At 47.3% G+C, this 15540-nt stretch overlaps 1 protein-coding gene across 7 annotated transcripts in view; it reads right to left on the bottom strand.

The window, feature by feature from the left end:
* The window catches only part of myo6a (myosin VIa), a 62037-nt gene that overhangs the window by 11623 nt on the left and 34874 nt on the right, over nucleotides 1–15540 (bottom strand). For 4 of the 7 annotated variants that reach the window (XM_070544542.1, XM_070544544.1, XM_070544545.1 and 1 more), the window contains exons 19-29: nucleotides 8683–8721; nucleotides 8521–8614; nucleotides 7739–7869; nucleotides 7584–7661; nucleotides 6562–6691; nucleotides 6289–6379; nucleotides 4397–4547; nucleotides 3827–4035; nucleotides 1055–1133; nucleotides 619–779; nucleotides 338–376 (exon numbers count right to left, since the gene is read on the bottom strand). In XM_070544542.1, the coding sequence (XP_070400643.1) occupies nucleotides 338–376; nucleotides 619–779; nucleotides 1055–1133; nucleotides 3827–4035; nucleotides 4397–4547; nucleotides 6289–6379; nucleotides 6562–6691; nucleotides 7584–7661; nucleotides 7739–7869; nucleotides 8521–8614; nucleotides 8683–8721 (1202 nt within the window). Of the gene's footprint in view, nucleotides 1–337; nucleotides 377–618; nucleotides 780–1054; nucleotides 1134–3826; nucleotides 4036–4396; nucleotides 4548–6288; nucleotides 6380–6561; nucleotides 6692–7583; nucleotides 7662–7738; nucleotides 7870–8520; nucleotides 8615–8682; nucleotides 8722–13202; nucleotides 13243–15540 lie in introns of those variants that run through there. The other 3 variants (XM_070544547.1, XM_070544548.1, XM_070544549.1) reach the window with 2 other exon arrangements.

Genomic DNA, 15540 nt, shown 5'->3' with positions numbered 1-15540 from the left:
ACTCCCGTGTTGGTCGTGGCTTCACTAAGACTAACCGTTAGCTAGTCAATCATGTCAGATGTTTACTATTTCTCTGAACAAAGGCTGTTCAGGAAGCTGTCTACTGGGAAGAGCGGACAGGAAGTGATGTGATGATCAGTGATTGGTGGCAGAGATGGTGCGTTCACCAGCTGATGACCAGAAGCAGCGGAGATGCTTCCTGCTGCAGCAGCTTGATAAAAACGCTGATGTTTAAAGTCAGCCAGACCAGAGAAATCGAAGCGTTTAGAGTCAGCTGTTAAAGGTTACAGCATGCAGAGGTCACAGGGTCACGGGTAAAGGTTAGGTAGGGCCTTACGCTGCTCTCTCGGGGGACGATGGACCTGAGGAGCCGTTACTGGGAGGAAAAAACAGAAGAAAGTCATCAAATCAAGTGGATCCTGTGACCCAAACCCATCAGAACCTTCCTGATACCACAGGTCCGACTCGGACATGCCGAACCCCTTTTAATCTGGAGGAAACTGTTCTGTTCGTGGTAAAACACTGGTCATGTTTCATGGTTTCAGCCTGATCAGAACCTCTGTAGGAGACCGAGTTCTGCCCCAAGGCCAGGTGAACCAGTGTTGGACCTGTGTGTACCTGCGTAGACCCAAGTCGTTCAGCGCTTCCTCTGGGATGAGTTCTGACTCGCTCCGGGCGATCCTCATGGCCAGCTCCCGGTCCCTCCTCTCCTGCTCCAGAACCGCCTGGCGGGCCGCTTCCTCCTCCCGCTCCGCCTGCAGCTGCAGCTCCATCTCCATCTGGACCACAAAGAACCAAACGTCCGTCAGAACGGGACATAACCCGGCTAACAAGACCGCTTAGAAATCGGATTCTTCCGCTCTCCTCAGCAGCAGTTTGACAGTAGACAGTTTCAGGACCTTCCAGAATGAGTAGTTTCAGGGCTCTGTCCCTTAAGGAAACAAGCTGCTGCTGGCCACGCCCCTGGCTGGGACTTGCTGCTATATAAATCAACTGAATGGACCTCCTGCCTTCAGAAAACAGGGCAGACGTGCCCCCCCACACACACACACACCTGGAGCCGTCGTTCCTCCTCCTCCCTCCTCTTCCTTTCCTCCTCCTCCTGCTTTCTCTTCACCTCCATCTCAGCTTTCCTGAAAAGAGACGAGACCCAGGTGAGGACGTTTCTGACCAGGACCTGCTCCCCATCGCGATCTGACCAGCTGAAAACCTGAAAACATCTGATTTGCTCCTGTCGTTCTGTTCGGACTGGCATAAAGAACCGGTTCTGGGCCTCATGTGGACTCCACTGCAGTGGCTTAATGGTAGAGTGGACTGGGAGATGGGTTCAAATCTCGGTCGGGCTACAAGACTTCAAAGATGGGACCCAATGCCTCGCTGCTTGCTTTACTGGATAGGGGAGTTAAACCACCGATTAGTTCCCGAGTGCGACCACAGAGGCTGTGAGTCAATAGCACGATCATTGTGGACATCTTCCTCCAGCTCTGTGTGCATGCGCGAGCGGCTGGGTTGCAAAAGCAAGCTGCTATCGATACGTTACGTCTACGAACAAAACCCCCACGTATAAACACTTCACCGTCTAAAGACAAGAGGAGGTTTAGAGAGAAAACGACAGTTACTAACAGCCCGTACGAGCTCTGGGATGACGGAAAACGTCGGTCCCATTCTGATTTTTCACAAATCTGCTGGGGAGACGTTTATTCCTATTCAACAGAAACATGGACCCTTCACTCATGAAGAGTTCAAGACTTTCAGACGTCTGGAGGCCTACGATTATTTTCTTTTAGGGAAAGTTGAGCCGATCCCGTCTGAAAACAGAAAGCCGTGGCCGTGCTAATGGCAGCAGTTAGCTTAGCCAAGCAGAGCCACACCTGTGGGTGATGGCCCAAGAAAACGGATAGATCCTCACAGCGACTGCAAAGCCGGGTAGGTCTGTGTCCTCATTTATTTATTATAGTGATCGCGGGTTGAGACACCCGAATCAGGACGGGAAAACAAAGCGACTCCGTGGATTTAAGAACACATGAAGATGAATGTTTTAAAAACATCTTCTCTAATTAACAAATACGTAGTCACAAGGACTTAGCAGGAACTACACGAGCCTCACCAACTGTCTGCTTCAGGAGTCCAGGCTTTCTTCAGAGAGGTCGGGGCGCTTCCCATCTAGGGTTGGGTATTGTTTGATTTTGAACGATTCCAATTCCCATTCCTTATTTTGATTCCGGTTCCTATCGATTCCCGATTCTCTCAAGACATGACATGTGTTTGTTTATATGTGGCCGCAGCGCGCCGGGTGGGGGGAGGGGGGACTCGTGCTGCACACAGACAGCTGGTGTGATCAGCTCTGGAAAGCGTTGATCACAATTTGCAGATCACGTTTATTTTTCACAGAGATCGGTCGCGGATTTCTCTTCAGTCGGCATTCTAGGAATCAAAACTAGGAATCAAAAAATAAATAAATAAATAAAAATAAAATAAAACTACTTTGAACGATTCCAGGAAAAATGAACAGTTGGAACCGGTTCCAATCGATGCTCGATGCCCAACCCTACGTCCCATCATCTCTTTTGTATTTCACGGTCGTTTACAGAGGAAATCCCAATAAAACGATTCAGCAAGCCTCCCACGGGCCGAAGCATCGACCACATCAAGCCTCCCGAGCTGCTGATTAATAAACAACGTTCACAACTGTCTCCCTACACGGTGATCCTACAGGAACTGATTCAGATTCTGAGGTTCCAGATCACTCTACTTTAGATCTTTGAGATCATCCTTCCATCATCCACTGAGATGTCTAAAATAATCTTGAATTTTCACCTGGAAATAAAACGGTGTGTTTCAGTGAAGCTCCGCCCACGCTCGCTCTGACAGAACACACCACAGGCCAGTCAGCTGTTGCGTTGGCCTTAGTAGAACACAACAGGCGTTCATGTCGCTCTGCCGCGTCCTGACGCCGGTTCAATCCCGGCAGGGACTCATGTAGCCAGCTGAAGCAGATATGATGTTTTTGTTTTAAAGATTATTTTGTGTTTCTGGAGATCTTTGAACGGGTCGTTTCCCAGCAGCATTCAGCTGCTTACTCTGCTCAGCTGACATGGACTTGCTGTAAAAACCAGATTAGTGCTTGTTCACCAAAAGAGGGTTGGAAACACCAAACACAAAACTTTAGAAGATTTAAATCACTGCAGCGCTGAGATGCATGCCAGCCCAGCACTCTACCCACTGGACTACCAGGTCTGTTACGTGGCAACAGACACATGTTTATGTGTTCAGCAGACGCTTTGTCCAAAGTGACTTACAGGTGATAAGGAAGTGGCAGGCTGCCTTCAGGCTAACAACACTACTCAGTCAGTCCTAGGAGGCAGCATAATGGTTCCTTGAGGGAAGGGAACATGGAGTAGGGAGGGTGCACGTCCTGAGCATCGTCGTGGACAGGACTCGCCGTTCCTACGGCGGCGTTTTGTCCCTGATGCAGAAGTAATTAGTCAGAACATCCAGGTTTCAGGATGGAGACCAGACCAGCTTCAGGGGGAGGACACATGCCTGATGATGCTAGTGGGCTACTTAGGAAGGAGGACCCAACTAAAGCTGAGGCAGGAGAATGCAGCCAGAAACGGGTTTGGGGAAGGAAATGACGTCATCACGTGGTCAAAGCTCCAGAAGGTGGATTTTCCATGATGTTCTGCTCAAAGGAACGATGATGAATAAAGAACTAAGCCCAGTGTCTGACCAGCCTCGGTACCAGAGCGTATCGAGTCTGGACCGGTTGGGATCAGACCAGGACCGCTCTGAGTAACCTCACCACCCCCCACCCCCACCCACTTACAGCCGTCTCTCCTCCTCCTCCTGCCAGCGCCGCTGTTCCTCCTCCTCCCTCCTCTTCCTTTCTCTCTCCATCTCCTCCTGGATGCGTCGCAGCCGCTCACGCTCCTCTTCCTCCTTCTTCTTGTTCTGCAGGTTGGTAAGCAGCTTCTCGGAGCGGGTCACCAGGCTCTGGTACTCGTGATCGATGTCGATCCGGGTCATGATGGTGCCCTGAAAAACACAAACCCAGACCTGGGTCAGAACCGGCTCTTTGTTAAAAGGATCTAGTCTGATCCATCCTGAAGGTCAGTCTTGCTGCTTGCTAAGCCCCGCCCCCGTTACTGCTCAGACTGTGGTACCCCAGTCCATTGGTTCCTTTAGACAATCAGGACTCCAGAACGGATGAGTATGAACCCTCACCTCTACACACCTGAACCCGTTCAGAGCACACCTCCACCTGGGAGGAGTCCCATTACAGCAGCTGCCCATCAAACACCTAGAGGACGCCGGAGGCTGTCCTGCAAGTCTGTTTCTGGTGGAGTGACGTCTCAACAAAAGGATCCTCAGGAACATGCAGAACCCGTCTGCCTACCTTGATGCGGACCATCAGGGCATCGATGGCATTCTCCAGATCCTGGATCTGTTTGCTCATCTCCTGCTTCCCCTCCTTCAGACCCGACACCACCTCAGTGAAGCGACTCATCCTCAACTTCAGGTTTCTGACCTTGACGAGCCCGTCGATGCTAGAACAGACAGAACCTCCATCAGAACCTCTTGGACCCAAACCTCTCCACTCCTCTCCACTGTCGCTGCATGCTTGCTTAGTATGAGGATTGCTATAAAGACTCTGACACTAGTCAGTGACTCGATGCAGCCTGCTGGGTTCCTTATACAGGAAACTTGTTACTGACTGGCTTAATGACCTGACCTGTGTTGGAATGTTTACTGTGTGAAGGTCCTTGAGACGACTCTGGTCCTGACTTGGCTCTTCATAAATAAACTTGAATTGAACTTGAAACCGGCGGTCAGAGGTGGAACTCTGGATGTTTCCTTTGTTTTTGCATTTTAGGTTTTCAAACGGTTCTGGTTGTGCTTGTTTGTACCATCAGCTTGAATTATTATTATTATTATTATTGTTAATAATAATAATAATAATAATAATAATAAAGCCATTTAATTGTCCCTCATTGGGGAAATCCTGGTGCACCAGCAGCAAAGTTAGTTAAGTTAAAAAAACAGATTCACACAAATATATATATAAATAAATATATAATATATAGAATATGTACATATATTATATATATATAATCTATGTATATATATATAATATAACATAATATAATACAATATAATATATTATAATACAATATATATACATATATAATATATATACATATATAATATATATATATTATATATGTATATATATAATATATATACATATATACATATATATATTATATATACATATATATATAATATATATAATATAATACAATATAATATATATATTATATATATATATATATGGATGAAGTAATGATATTATATATAATATGTTATAAGAGCAGCATGAGACTAGAGATGGAATAATGTACAATCATCCAGTGTTGGACTCAGATTCTGTGTCACGGAGGCAAAAACTGAAAAGGGGTTATTGCTTCGATCAATGCACAAATATACGTGTTCATAAAAACTGCAAATAACAGCAAAAACCCTCATGCAGGCTGCTAGGAGCAGCGTTGGTTATAAAGTCTAACAGCTGCTGGGAGGAAGGAGCAGGGCAGCCTGCCACTGAGGAGCTTTCCAAAGCCCCATTCCCACCTGTACCGGGTCGGCCCGGGCCGGGTAGCATAGGTTGTTTACATATCTGGGTGGCCTGGAATTTTCCCGGGCCAACCAAGGCTCATTCTCGGCCCTCTTCCCGAGGGGTACTGCTTCAGGCCGACCAGGGCCAACACGCCCACTGCTGACAGCAAATTCACACCTTCCATTAGAGCAAGCCTCTGATTGGTGGGTAGAATCAGCCCATTCACACCTTCCATTAGAGCAAGCCTCTGATTGGTGGGTAGAATCAGCCCACATGGGCTTAAGGCAAGGATGTGTGGAATCAACCGGGCCAGGCTGGGGCCGACTGGGGCTACCCGGCCCGGGCCGACCCGGTACAGGTGGGAATGGGGCTCAAGTCTCCAACAGAACCATGCTCTGAACCGTGGCTGATTAGTGGACTCTAAACCCAAGAATAGTTGGGTGTGTTCCACAGGGTTCTGGACTTGGAGCAGAACCTTCTTTTTCTGACCCATTTAGTGTCGGTCGGTTCTCTGGGTCAAGTTACTTTAATGATAATCAGCAGTTTGATCCTAGAATATGGGATCCAAAACATTCATCTTCATCACATTAATCGTGCCAAACCACAGGAGCAGATCCATCTCCTCCAATCTAAACCCGACCCACGGGCCTATCCCTAGACAGAACCAGACCCACCGGGGTTTGTGCTTCTTCCTGCAGAGCCACATTCGGACCGTCTTCTGCATCTGGATACAGGCTCCGGCCCGGTAAATGATCTTGTTTTTCACTGGAACACAGAAAACCACGTTTACTGTAAACCAGAACCCTAACCCTTCAGGAAGACGTCCAGGGGCGGGTTCTGGTGCACCAACACAGACGCCGGTACCAGAACCATGCTAATGCTAACAGAGAGCAGAAAGTTTCAAGAATTGTGTGTGTGTGTGTGTGTGTGTGTGTGTGTGTTCTTACACTTGATCACACTCAGACCGCACCACTGGACCTTCTTCCAGCGACTGTGGATCAGCCACTTGTTGACCTTCTTCACCAGTTCTGCCAGGTGATCTGGGTCCGATCTCATGATCTGGTCAAATTCTGCAAACTGAACACAAACATGTGACCCAACTAAGCTCAGGTTCTACAGGACCGGTTCTACTCTATAGTCTGAATGAAACCCTAACCAGGTCAGACTGGACCACTGAACCATTGTTCCACAAAGGGAAGCTCTTTAGAGAATGTGTGAATAAGTTCACTACAGGATTAGTTGGTTCACCAATGAACCACAGGTGGATCCAATCGCACGTCCACAGGCAGACCCTGGTAATTGATGCCAGATAAATGAGAATGGAAGGAAAGGACAGAGCCTCATTCTTCATCCAGACGGAGTGATAATTATTGCTCACCTACGAGGACTACAAAGATATCAGAACTAAAACAGACACCATCAGCTGTTTGATTAAAGCTGTGTAGCTGGAGCTGTGTAGTCACGACGCTTAGAGTTCTGATTGGCCAGTTGCATTTCACACCCACCGCCTCCGATTGGCAAGTAGAACCAGCCAGTGGGGGGTGCTACTGAGTAAACATCTCTGCCTGTAGCACGGAGCTGCTGCTCAACCTGGTCCTTGAAGCAACTCCCTTCTCCAAAGCTCTCCTCCAGTGAGCCAACAGACATCTGCTCAGTGGGAGGAGCAAGCAGTGTGTGTGTGCGTGCGTGCGTGTGTGTGTGTGTGTGTGTGTGTGTGTGTGTGGCCCACAGCAGCAAAGAACAGAGTTTTAGGAGGACACACACAGCTAATTAATTTAAAAATGCGGTTCAGTCTCTCCAAAAGTAAGTCCTTAAGAACTACACCACCCGTAGGAGACCGGCCTGACCCTAATATAGCGCGCGCGCGCACACACACGCAAACACACACACACACACACACACACACACACACACACAGTCTCACCTTACACACACACACACACACACACACACACACACACAGTCTCACCTTTCCAGGTCGGAAGAACACTTTGGTCAGTCCAAACTTGTAGTCCAGGTCATTGAGTCCCAGAGCTTTAAACAGAGCCTGAAACACACAAACACACGCACACACTCCTTAGCAGTGATTCAACTCAGAACCAGAACCAGGATCAGAAAACTGACCTTGCAGAAGAGCCTTGGGTCGAGCCGGGTCAGTTTGGGAGGCATGTAGTTCTGGTACATGTTGTAGAGCTCATGGAACGGAGCTCTGGAGGGGAACCCGCCCTGCATGAGGTCCAGAACTGACACCATCCCTGCAGGTAAATGATAAATGAATGACCTGCACTTGAATAGCGCCTCTCAGAGTAAGGACTCCAAAGCGCTTTACACTACAGTGTATCATTCATCCATTCACACACACATTCACACACTGATGGTGATGAGCTACAATGTAGCCACAGCTGCCCTGGGGCGCACTGACAGAGGAGAGGCTGCCGAGCACAGGCGCCACCGGTCCCTCCGACCACCACCAGCAGGCAAGGTGGGTTAAGTGTCTTGCCCAAGGACACAACAGCAGCATTCTCTGTCCGGAGCTGGGATCGAACCTGCAACCTTCCGATTACTGGACAACCCGCTCAACCTGTTGAGCTACTGCTGCCAAAATATCCGACCCAGGGGCGAGTCAGAACCGGGGGCGAGTCAGATCCGGGGGCGAGTCAGACCCAGGGGCGAGTCCGATCCAGGGGCGAGTCCGAACCAGGGGCGAGTCCGAACCAGGGGCGAGTCAGAACCAGGAGTTTGGTAACTTGTCAGCCTGGCAGGTCTTGTTAATCATTGGGGCAAAACAGTTCCTCTGTCAGACAACTAGTTAGGAAGGCAGGTGTAATCTTAACCAGCAGGTTAGAGGAGTTTGTCTGATGAAACATGAAGAATGTGCAGCTGTGAACCAGGAATAGCTCACTCACCAGAACACTGCAGTTGGGACAGAATCTGGGCTCCTTCAAACTGGTGGCTGACCATCTTCAGGTTGGGTTTGATGCAGCGGATAAAGCTGGAGCCCTGCAGGAGGAGACCAAGTTATCCCAGAAGCAGCAGGAAGAATGACTGGTTCCTGAAGATCAACTCACTGTGCTGCGTAGCTTCTCCAGGAGGATGTTCAGCTGCATCTGCAGAACAGAAGCAGAATCTCAGATATGCAGCAGCTCAATTATGGGACAGTTTCTCATCGAGCCGGGAAATAAGATGCATCCTGTTCTCCTCTCAACACAGACTTCTTCTGACCCGGTTAGCCAGCTTTAGGTAGCCCTGCCTCATCAACCAGAGGGCTGTTCCATGAAGCAAGCTCAGAAAATAAAGGCTTTGTGAAAAATCCTCACTTGAACCAGCACACCAGTTCACTCCAGGATGCTCAGGTGGATTCAAACGTCCTTTTCAAGCGAGGCTCACCGCAGGCAGACCCTGTTAATCAATGCTAGATAAGTGATAATTAGCCACCAAGAACAAAGCTGCAGCTGCTGCTAGCGCTGCGGGCTAGTGGTGTCACCAATTCACCACCTCATAGCTGCCAGGTTACAACATGCCTCGTCCAATCAGATTCACCAAGCTTCAGATAGCCTAGCTGCTAGCCTGCCATGGAGCAGGACTGTTCTCCAGCTTGTGTTACCATGGCAAAAGGGAGGGGCTTCGGGCTAGCCTCTTCTGCGGTTTTGACTTTGGGGAAGTTAAACCGGGATAGTTAAAGACAGCCTGGATTGTTGGATTAGCTCGCTTTGTGGAACAGGCCTCTCGTTAACCTGCTCCGGTTAGCCAGCTCCAACTAGTACAGCTGAAAAAAATTAACCTACTAATGATGCACCAAGATGCAAACACACAAACAATTATTAATTATTATGTAATGCAGTGTGGGTTTTTATAACTGCGGCATACACATTCAATGTGAAGCTGCACAAAGACGCTAAAAGCCAATACTTAGACCCTCATGAATTTAATAACCTAAAGAGGTGGACATGTCCTGTTAGCATCTGCAGAGCATGCTTCACCCGCGGCCTTAAGATGTCTTACATTGTCCGAAGGACTGTTGGGATTGCAGGTTCTTACACTTTCCAAGCATTTTCAAGGTAAATTTTCCTACATTTCAAGCATCAAACTGCAAAGACAAAACAATGCATGAAGACTCAAGAGGGCAGTTTTGCCTCACCATCATGTGAAATAATTTATTACCGTTATTAAAGAGGGTGATCTGATCACAGGACTGGATATTAGGCCTGATCATGTGGTTTAAAATGATTGGAATCAGGTGAAAAACTGGATATAGCCTCATAAATCAACATGTCAAGGCAAGGCCCCTGTATTTATACAGCACACACACACACACACACACAGAAGCAGTTCAATGTGCTCTACTAGCCCGACATTTAAATGTTCCTCAGATACAGATTTTCTAAAGTAAAACAAGAGCTTAGCTTTGGTTTTAACCATCGAAATATAAATATTGGACAATGGGTTTCCATAGACTCCAATAACACGTTTTTGAGGCTAAATGGGAGGTGGCCACCACCGCCACTTCGACCGTGTCACAGGTTCCGTCAAGCCCAGACAATTCCACAAAAGGGAAGAGAGAAGGAGCTGAGGGTGGGGCTGTAAGGCTGGGATCAAATGACGACACCCGGTCGAACTAGCTACAAGCTAACCTGAAGCTAACCCAAAGCTAACGCGGAGGTGGGAGCTAAGCTAACGGAGGTAGCAACCTAGCTACAACCGGAGTTAACTGTGCACAACACATCGACATATATACACAACACCAGAGCTTCTGAGTCAGAGATACGCCGGGCTGACCGCTGGGTAAAACCGGGTGGAACACAGAGGTCTCCCGAGACCTCCACAAGCCGGCAGCCGCACAGCAGACAAGCGCCGCTGTGATCTGAGATGCGCAGAGCTGCCGCTGGGGAGAACCGGGTGGAAAGGTTTCCATCCCAGAGCTCCACAAGCCGACAGCCCGAGCAGCAGACAGAAGCCGCGATCAGACAGAGATGCGCCGAGCTGCGGGGAGGGGAGAAGAGCTCCACAAGCCGATAGTCAGAACCCAGCTCCACCAACATGTTATATTTCAACCCATTTTCTAAAGTGCAGCATTATGGTAAATGCACTGGGTTTTACCCTATTACATTTAAATTTCATGGTTAAACAGTACATGTTAAAATCTTAGCTCAGCAGGGACCTAAAATACAGGTGCTGGCCAGTAAATTAGAATATCATCAAAAGGTTGAAAATATTTCAGTAATTCCATTCAAAACGTGAAACTTGTACATTATATTCATGCAATGCACACAGACCAATGTATTTCCAATGTTCATTACATTTAAATTTGATATTCATAAGTGACAACTAATGAAAACTCCAAATTTGGTATCTCAAAAAATTAGAATATTCTGAAAAGGCTGAATATAGAAGACACCTGCTGCCACTCTAATCAGCTGATTTACTCAAAACACCTGCAAAGGCCTTTAAAAGGTCCCTCAGTCTTGTTTTGAAGGCACCACAATCATGGGGAAGACTTCTGACTTAACAGCTGTCCAAAAGACAATCATTGACACCTTGCACAAGGAGGGCAAGACACAAAAGGTGATTGCTAAAGAAGCTGGCTGTTCGCAGAGCTCTGTGTCCAAGCACATTAACAGACAGGCGAAGGGACGGAAAAAATGTGGTAGAAAAAAGTGTACAAGCTCTAGGGATAACCGCACCCTGCAGAGAATTGTGACGACAAACCCATTCAAAAATGTGGGGGAGATCCACAAAGAGTGGACTGCAGCTGGAGTCAGCGCTTCAAGAACCACCACGAGGAGACTCATGAAAGACATGGGATTCAGGTGTCGCATTCCGTGTGTCAAGCCACTCTTGAACAAGAAACAGCGCAAGAAGCGTCTCGCCTGGGCCAAGGACAAAAAGGACTGGACTGATGCTGAGTGGTCCAAAGTTATGTTTTCTGATGAAAGCAAGTTCTGCATTTCCTTTGGAAATCAAGGACCCAGAGTCTGGAGGAAGAGCGGAGAAGCACAGAATCCACGTTGCATGAGGTCCAGTGTAAAGTTTCCACCGTCAGTGATGGTGTGGGGTGCCATGTCATCTGCCGGTGTTGGCCCACTCTGTTTCCTGAGGTCCAGGGTCAATGCAGCCGTCTACCAGGAAGTTTTAGAGCACTTCATGCTTCCTGCTGCTGACCAACTTTATGGGGATGCAGACTTCACCTTTCAACAGGACTTGGCACCTGCACACAGTGCCAAAACCACCAGCACCTGGTTCAAGGACCATGGTATCCCTGTCCTTGATTGGCCAGCAAACTCGCCTGACCTTAACCCCATAGAAAATCTATGGGGTATTGTGAAGCGGAGGATGCAATACGCTAGACCCAACAATGCAGAGGAGCTGAAGACGACTATCAGAGCAACCTGGGCTCTCATAACACCTGAGCAGTGCCACAGACTGATCGAGTCCATGCCACGCCGCATTACTGCAGTTATTGAGGCAAAAGGAGCCCCGACTAAGTATTGAGTGCTATACATGCACATTCTTTTCATGTTCATTCTTTTCAGTTGGCCAACATTAGAGAAACAAACATTTTTTCATTGGCCTTTAGAATATTCTAATTTTCTGAGATACCAGATTTGATGTTTTCATTGGTTGTCACCTATAAATATCAAAATTAAACGTAATAAACATCGGAAATACATTGGTCTGTGTGCATTGCATGAATATAATGTACAAGTTTCACGTTTTGAATGGAATTACTGAAATATTTTCAACCTTTTGATGATATTCTAATTTACTGGCCAGCACCTGTACATAAATATAATTTTACTTACCAAAAAAAAATGAAGTGGAGACTCCTTGGACGCTCCATTAGTGCAGTTAATGCAGCAGCAAGTCATTTTGTCCAACAATTGCACAAAAATATCCAAAACAGAATACACACACACACAGAGACTCAAAATCCCGGAGCAGTTTCCAAGCCAGACCGAGGCTCTACTGAGGCCTTTCCATGGAGCTAGCTCTGTGGTCACGTGGGTCTGATGCTTATTAATTATACAGAATTTTAGGCTTTTAATACACTTAAACAGAAGAGTGAGAAAAAAATTCACCCCCCTCAGAGTTGTCATGAGTGTAAACTAGATCATTTAAACCAAAAACATGTTTTGGTACCAGGCTGTAAACGTTTATTTCTGCTGTGAAATTGGTACTTTTAACATGGGAGTCAACGAGGATTTACTCACTTCTGACACCAGCCGGATGAGGGTGGAACTGCAATTTTTGGTACTTCCGGGATTGCTTCAATTTTTGAGCCGCATTGTGGGGGCTTGGTTTTAACCCGTCTGAGTTTAGTTCTAGTCAGTCACCCTAAAACCTTAAAACACTCTGCAGCAACTCAGACAAAAACACGCAACCAGCTGATGCTGAAAGATGCACTAAAAAATAGGGATGCTCCCATCCGAGCACAGTATTTTCAGGAAATGGGAATCGGTGAAAGAAGAAATAAAGAAATAATAATGGTTCAGTTTTAAATTCGACTAGTTCCTCTACATCAGTTTTCTTTGTTTCACAGACAACAACGCAGTAAGTCTCACAATTTAAGGAAGTCTGGGAATTCACGCACCAGAATATGTGGCAGTCAGCTAACAGAGCACGGTGGTCACCTGGACAGAGAAAAAATCTGTAAATTGGATGTATTTTTAAACGAACAGCAACAGGAGTGTCCTGTGTGCAAACTGGTCATTTAATGAGGTGGAAAAGGCTGTGTTCAACACTGATGCACCACCTTAAAAAGCCTGACCTTCCTACGTTTGCTGCAGCAACAGCCTGCCGACACTAACAGATACATTAATTAAACCCAGAAATGGTCTACAGACAGCAGCATGCTTATCACACTGAAGGTCTGTGGTTGCAAACGTGGGGTTCTGCAGACTTCCTGAGTCATGCTGTGATCGGCTGTCTCTTCCTAAAGTAAGTTACTCTGCTGCTACCATCATGTCCATCCCTGATGCTGAAAACAGACGGACACTGGGGCTACTTCTACATTCATTCCTAATATTAACATTTTTTATTCATTTAAATGATAAATGACTATTTTTACATGTAGTAATATTAACACATTTCTTATTCATGCACTTTCCAAACAGGTAAAGATTTATGGCAAAAAAACTAAAGAAATGACATAAACACAGAAAGAAATGCATTAATGATTGAAAATAACTAGAAGGACATGCTAGTGTGTTCTCCTGTTTTCTTAATGCATTTCTAAAACATCGAATCGGGACTCTGTATCGGCAGACTCTTAAAAGCAAATCACTGAATCAGATCGGGAACAAAAAACCCGATCGGAACTTCCCGACTAAGTCTACAGCCTACATAGCAGTCTATTCATCCCACTGGATGGTCTCTGGCTGCAAGCGCTGGTTTTTACATTCTCCTGCAGCAGCAGCCGTGTTCATTACAGGTAAAACCACCTCGTTCTAGTTTTGGACAACAAACATTTTTCCTTAAATTATTTTGGTTGGTCTTATATACAAAACTGTTTGTCTTCAAGCCATTTTGAGAACTTATTACAGAACTTACCATAACTTGAAAACACATTATTGAAATTCAAGCGTTTTCAAGGACTTCAAGCACCTGTACAAACCCTGTGGTTGGCATCCCCACAGAGCAGCTTCAGGAGACCACCACAACTCAGCTCCTGATCTCTGAGCTGCTCAGCAGCAGCAGCACGCCTGATGAAGTCATCAAGTCAGGTTAAAAGAAACCAGCTTCGGCATCATACATATCAGTGGTTTATGTTCCTGTCTGTCACTCCCTCTCATGAATAACCCGATGGTGTTGTTACGATGAGTCATTCAGGCTGAGGGGGCGTGACTGTGTCTGAAAACATCTGTAACATCTGTAAATATGGAGGAACGCAGAACCCACAGCAACACATCAGACAGGTATTAGCAGCCATCGTATTCAGTGAGCAGGACGCGCGGCACCCCACTGTCCTTGGATGATGTGGTAACCATGGAAACGCACCAGCAGACACGACAGCCTCACAAACGATCATCAGAGCAAACCTCAAACCTGTACGAATGCAGCTCCTCCTGGTTCTGGTCCCAAACCTAATCCAGAACCTGGATCAGCTGGCCACTTCCCATCCCAGAGTGTGTGTGTGTGCGTGTGTGTGCGTGCGTGTGCGTGTGTGCGCGTGCGTGCGTGTGCGTGCGTGCGTGTGCGTGCGTGCGTGTGTGTGTGTTTTCCTCCATCTACACGCAGCTACGACTTGAAGTCTTGTTCTGAGAATCTTCCTGATCTTCACCACCACTGCCGCCCTGTTTGCTCCTGTCTGAAAGTGACCTGAGAACTGAGCCATGACCTCTGACCTCTGCATAGATGTGTAGTCCAACTCAGTGGCCCTGAAACTGAGGTCCCGGACCCCAGAGGTCCACGAGCTAAATGTTGGGGGTCCATGAAACACGTAGTTGTCAGTGTTGCTGGATTAGACCGTTTCCAGGACAACTGGGCTGTTGGCGGATGACCGTTTCTACAACAACGCCATGGTGGCATCGGGTAGGCTTAGGTCGTTTACACGACGGTTAGACCGTGGCGGTAATGTGCCATTGTGTCCTTTTTCATAAAAGATTTGGCGATGGCGGCATAAAGGAGGTATGGGGCGGTCTCAGTCAAATCACTGGTGCTGAGGTCACTGAGGTGGTTAAAAAGCTCCTCTGTGGCAAGGCTCCAGGGGTGAATGAGATCCGCCCGGAGTTCCTTAAGGCTCTGGATGTTGTGGGGCTGTGTTGGCTGATGCGGCTCTGCAATATCGCGTGGACATTGGAGGCAGTCCCACTGGACTGGCAGACCGGGGTGGTGGGCCCCTTGTTTGAAAAGGGGTACCGCAGGGTGTGTTCCAACTACAGGGGGATCCCACTCCTGAGCCTTCCTGGTAAGGTCTATTCAGGGGTTCT

This window comes from Nothobranchius furzeri, chromosome 2 (assembly GCF_043380555.1).
Source record: "Nothobranchius furzeri strain GRZ-AD chromosome 2, NfurGRZ-RIMD1, whole genome shotgun sequence".
Classification (NCBI taxonomy): domain Eukaryota; kingdom Metazoa; phylum Chordata; class Actinopteri; order Cyprinodontiformes; family Nothobranchiidae; genus Nothobranchius; species Nothobranchius furzeri.
This window is presented reverse-complemented; position numbering and strand designations above follow the sequence as displayed.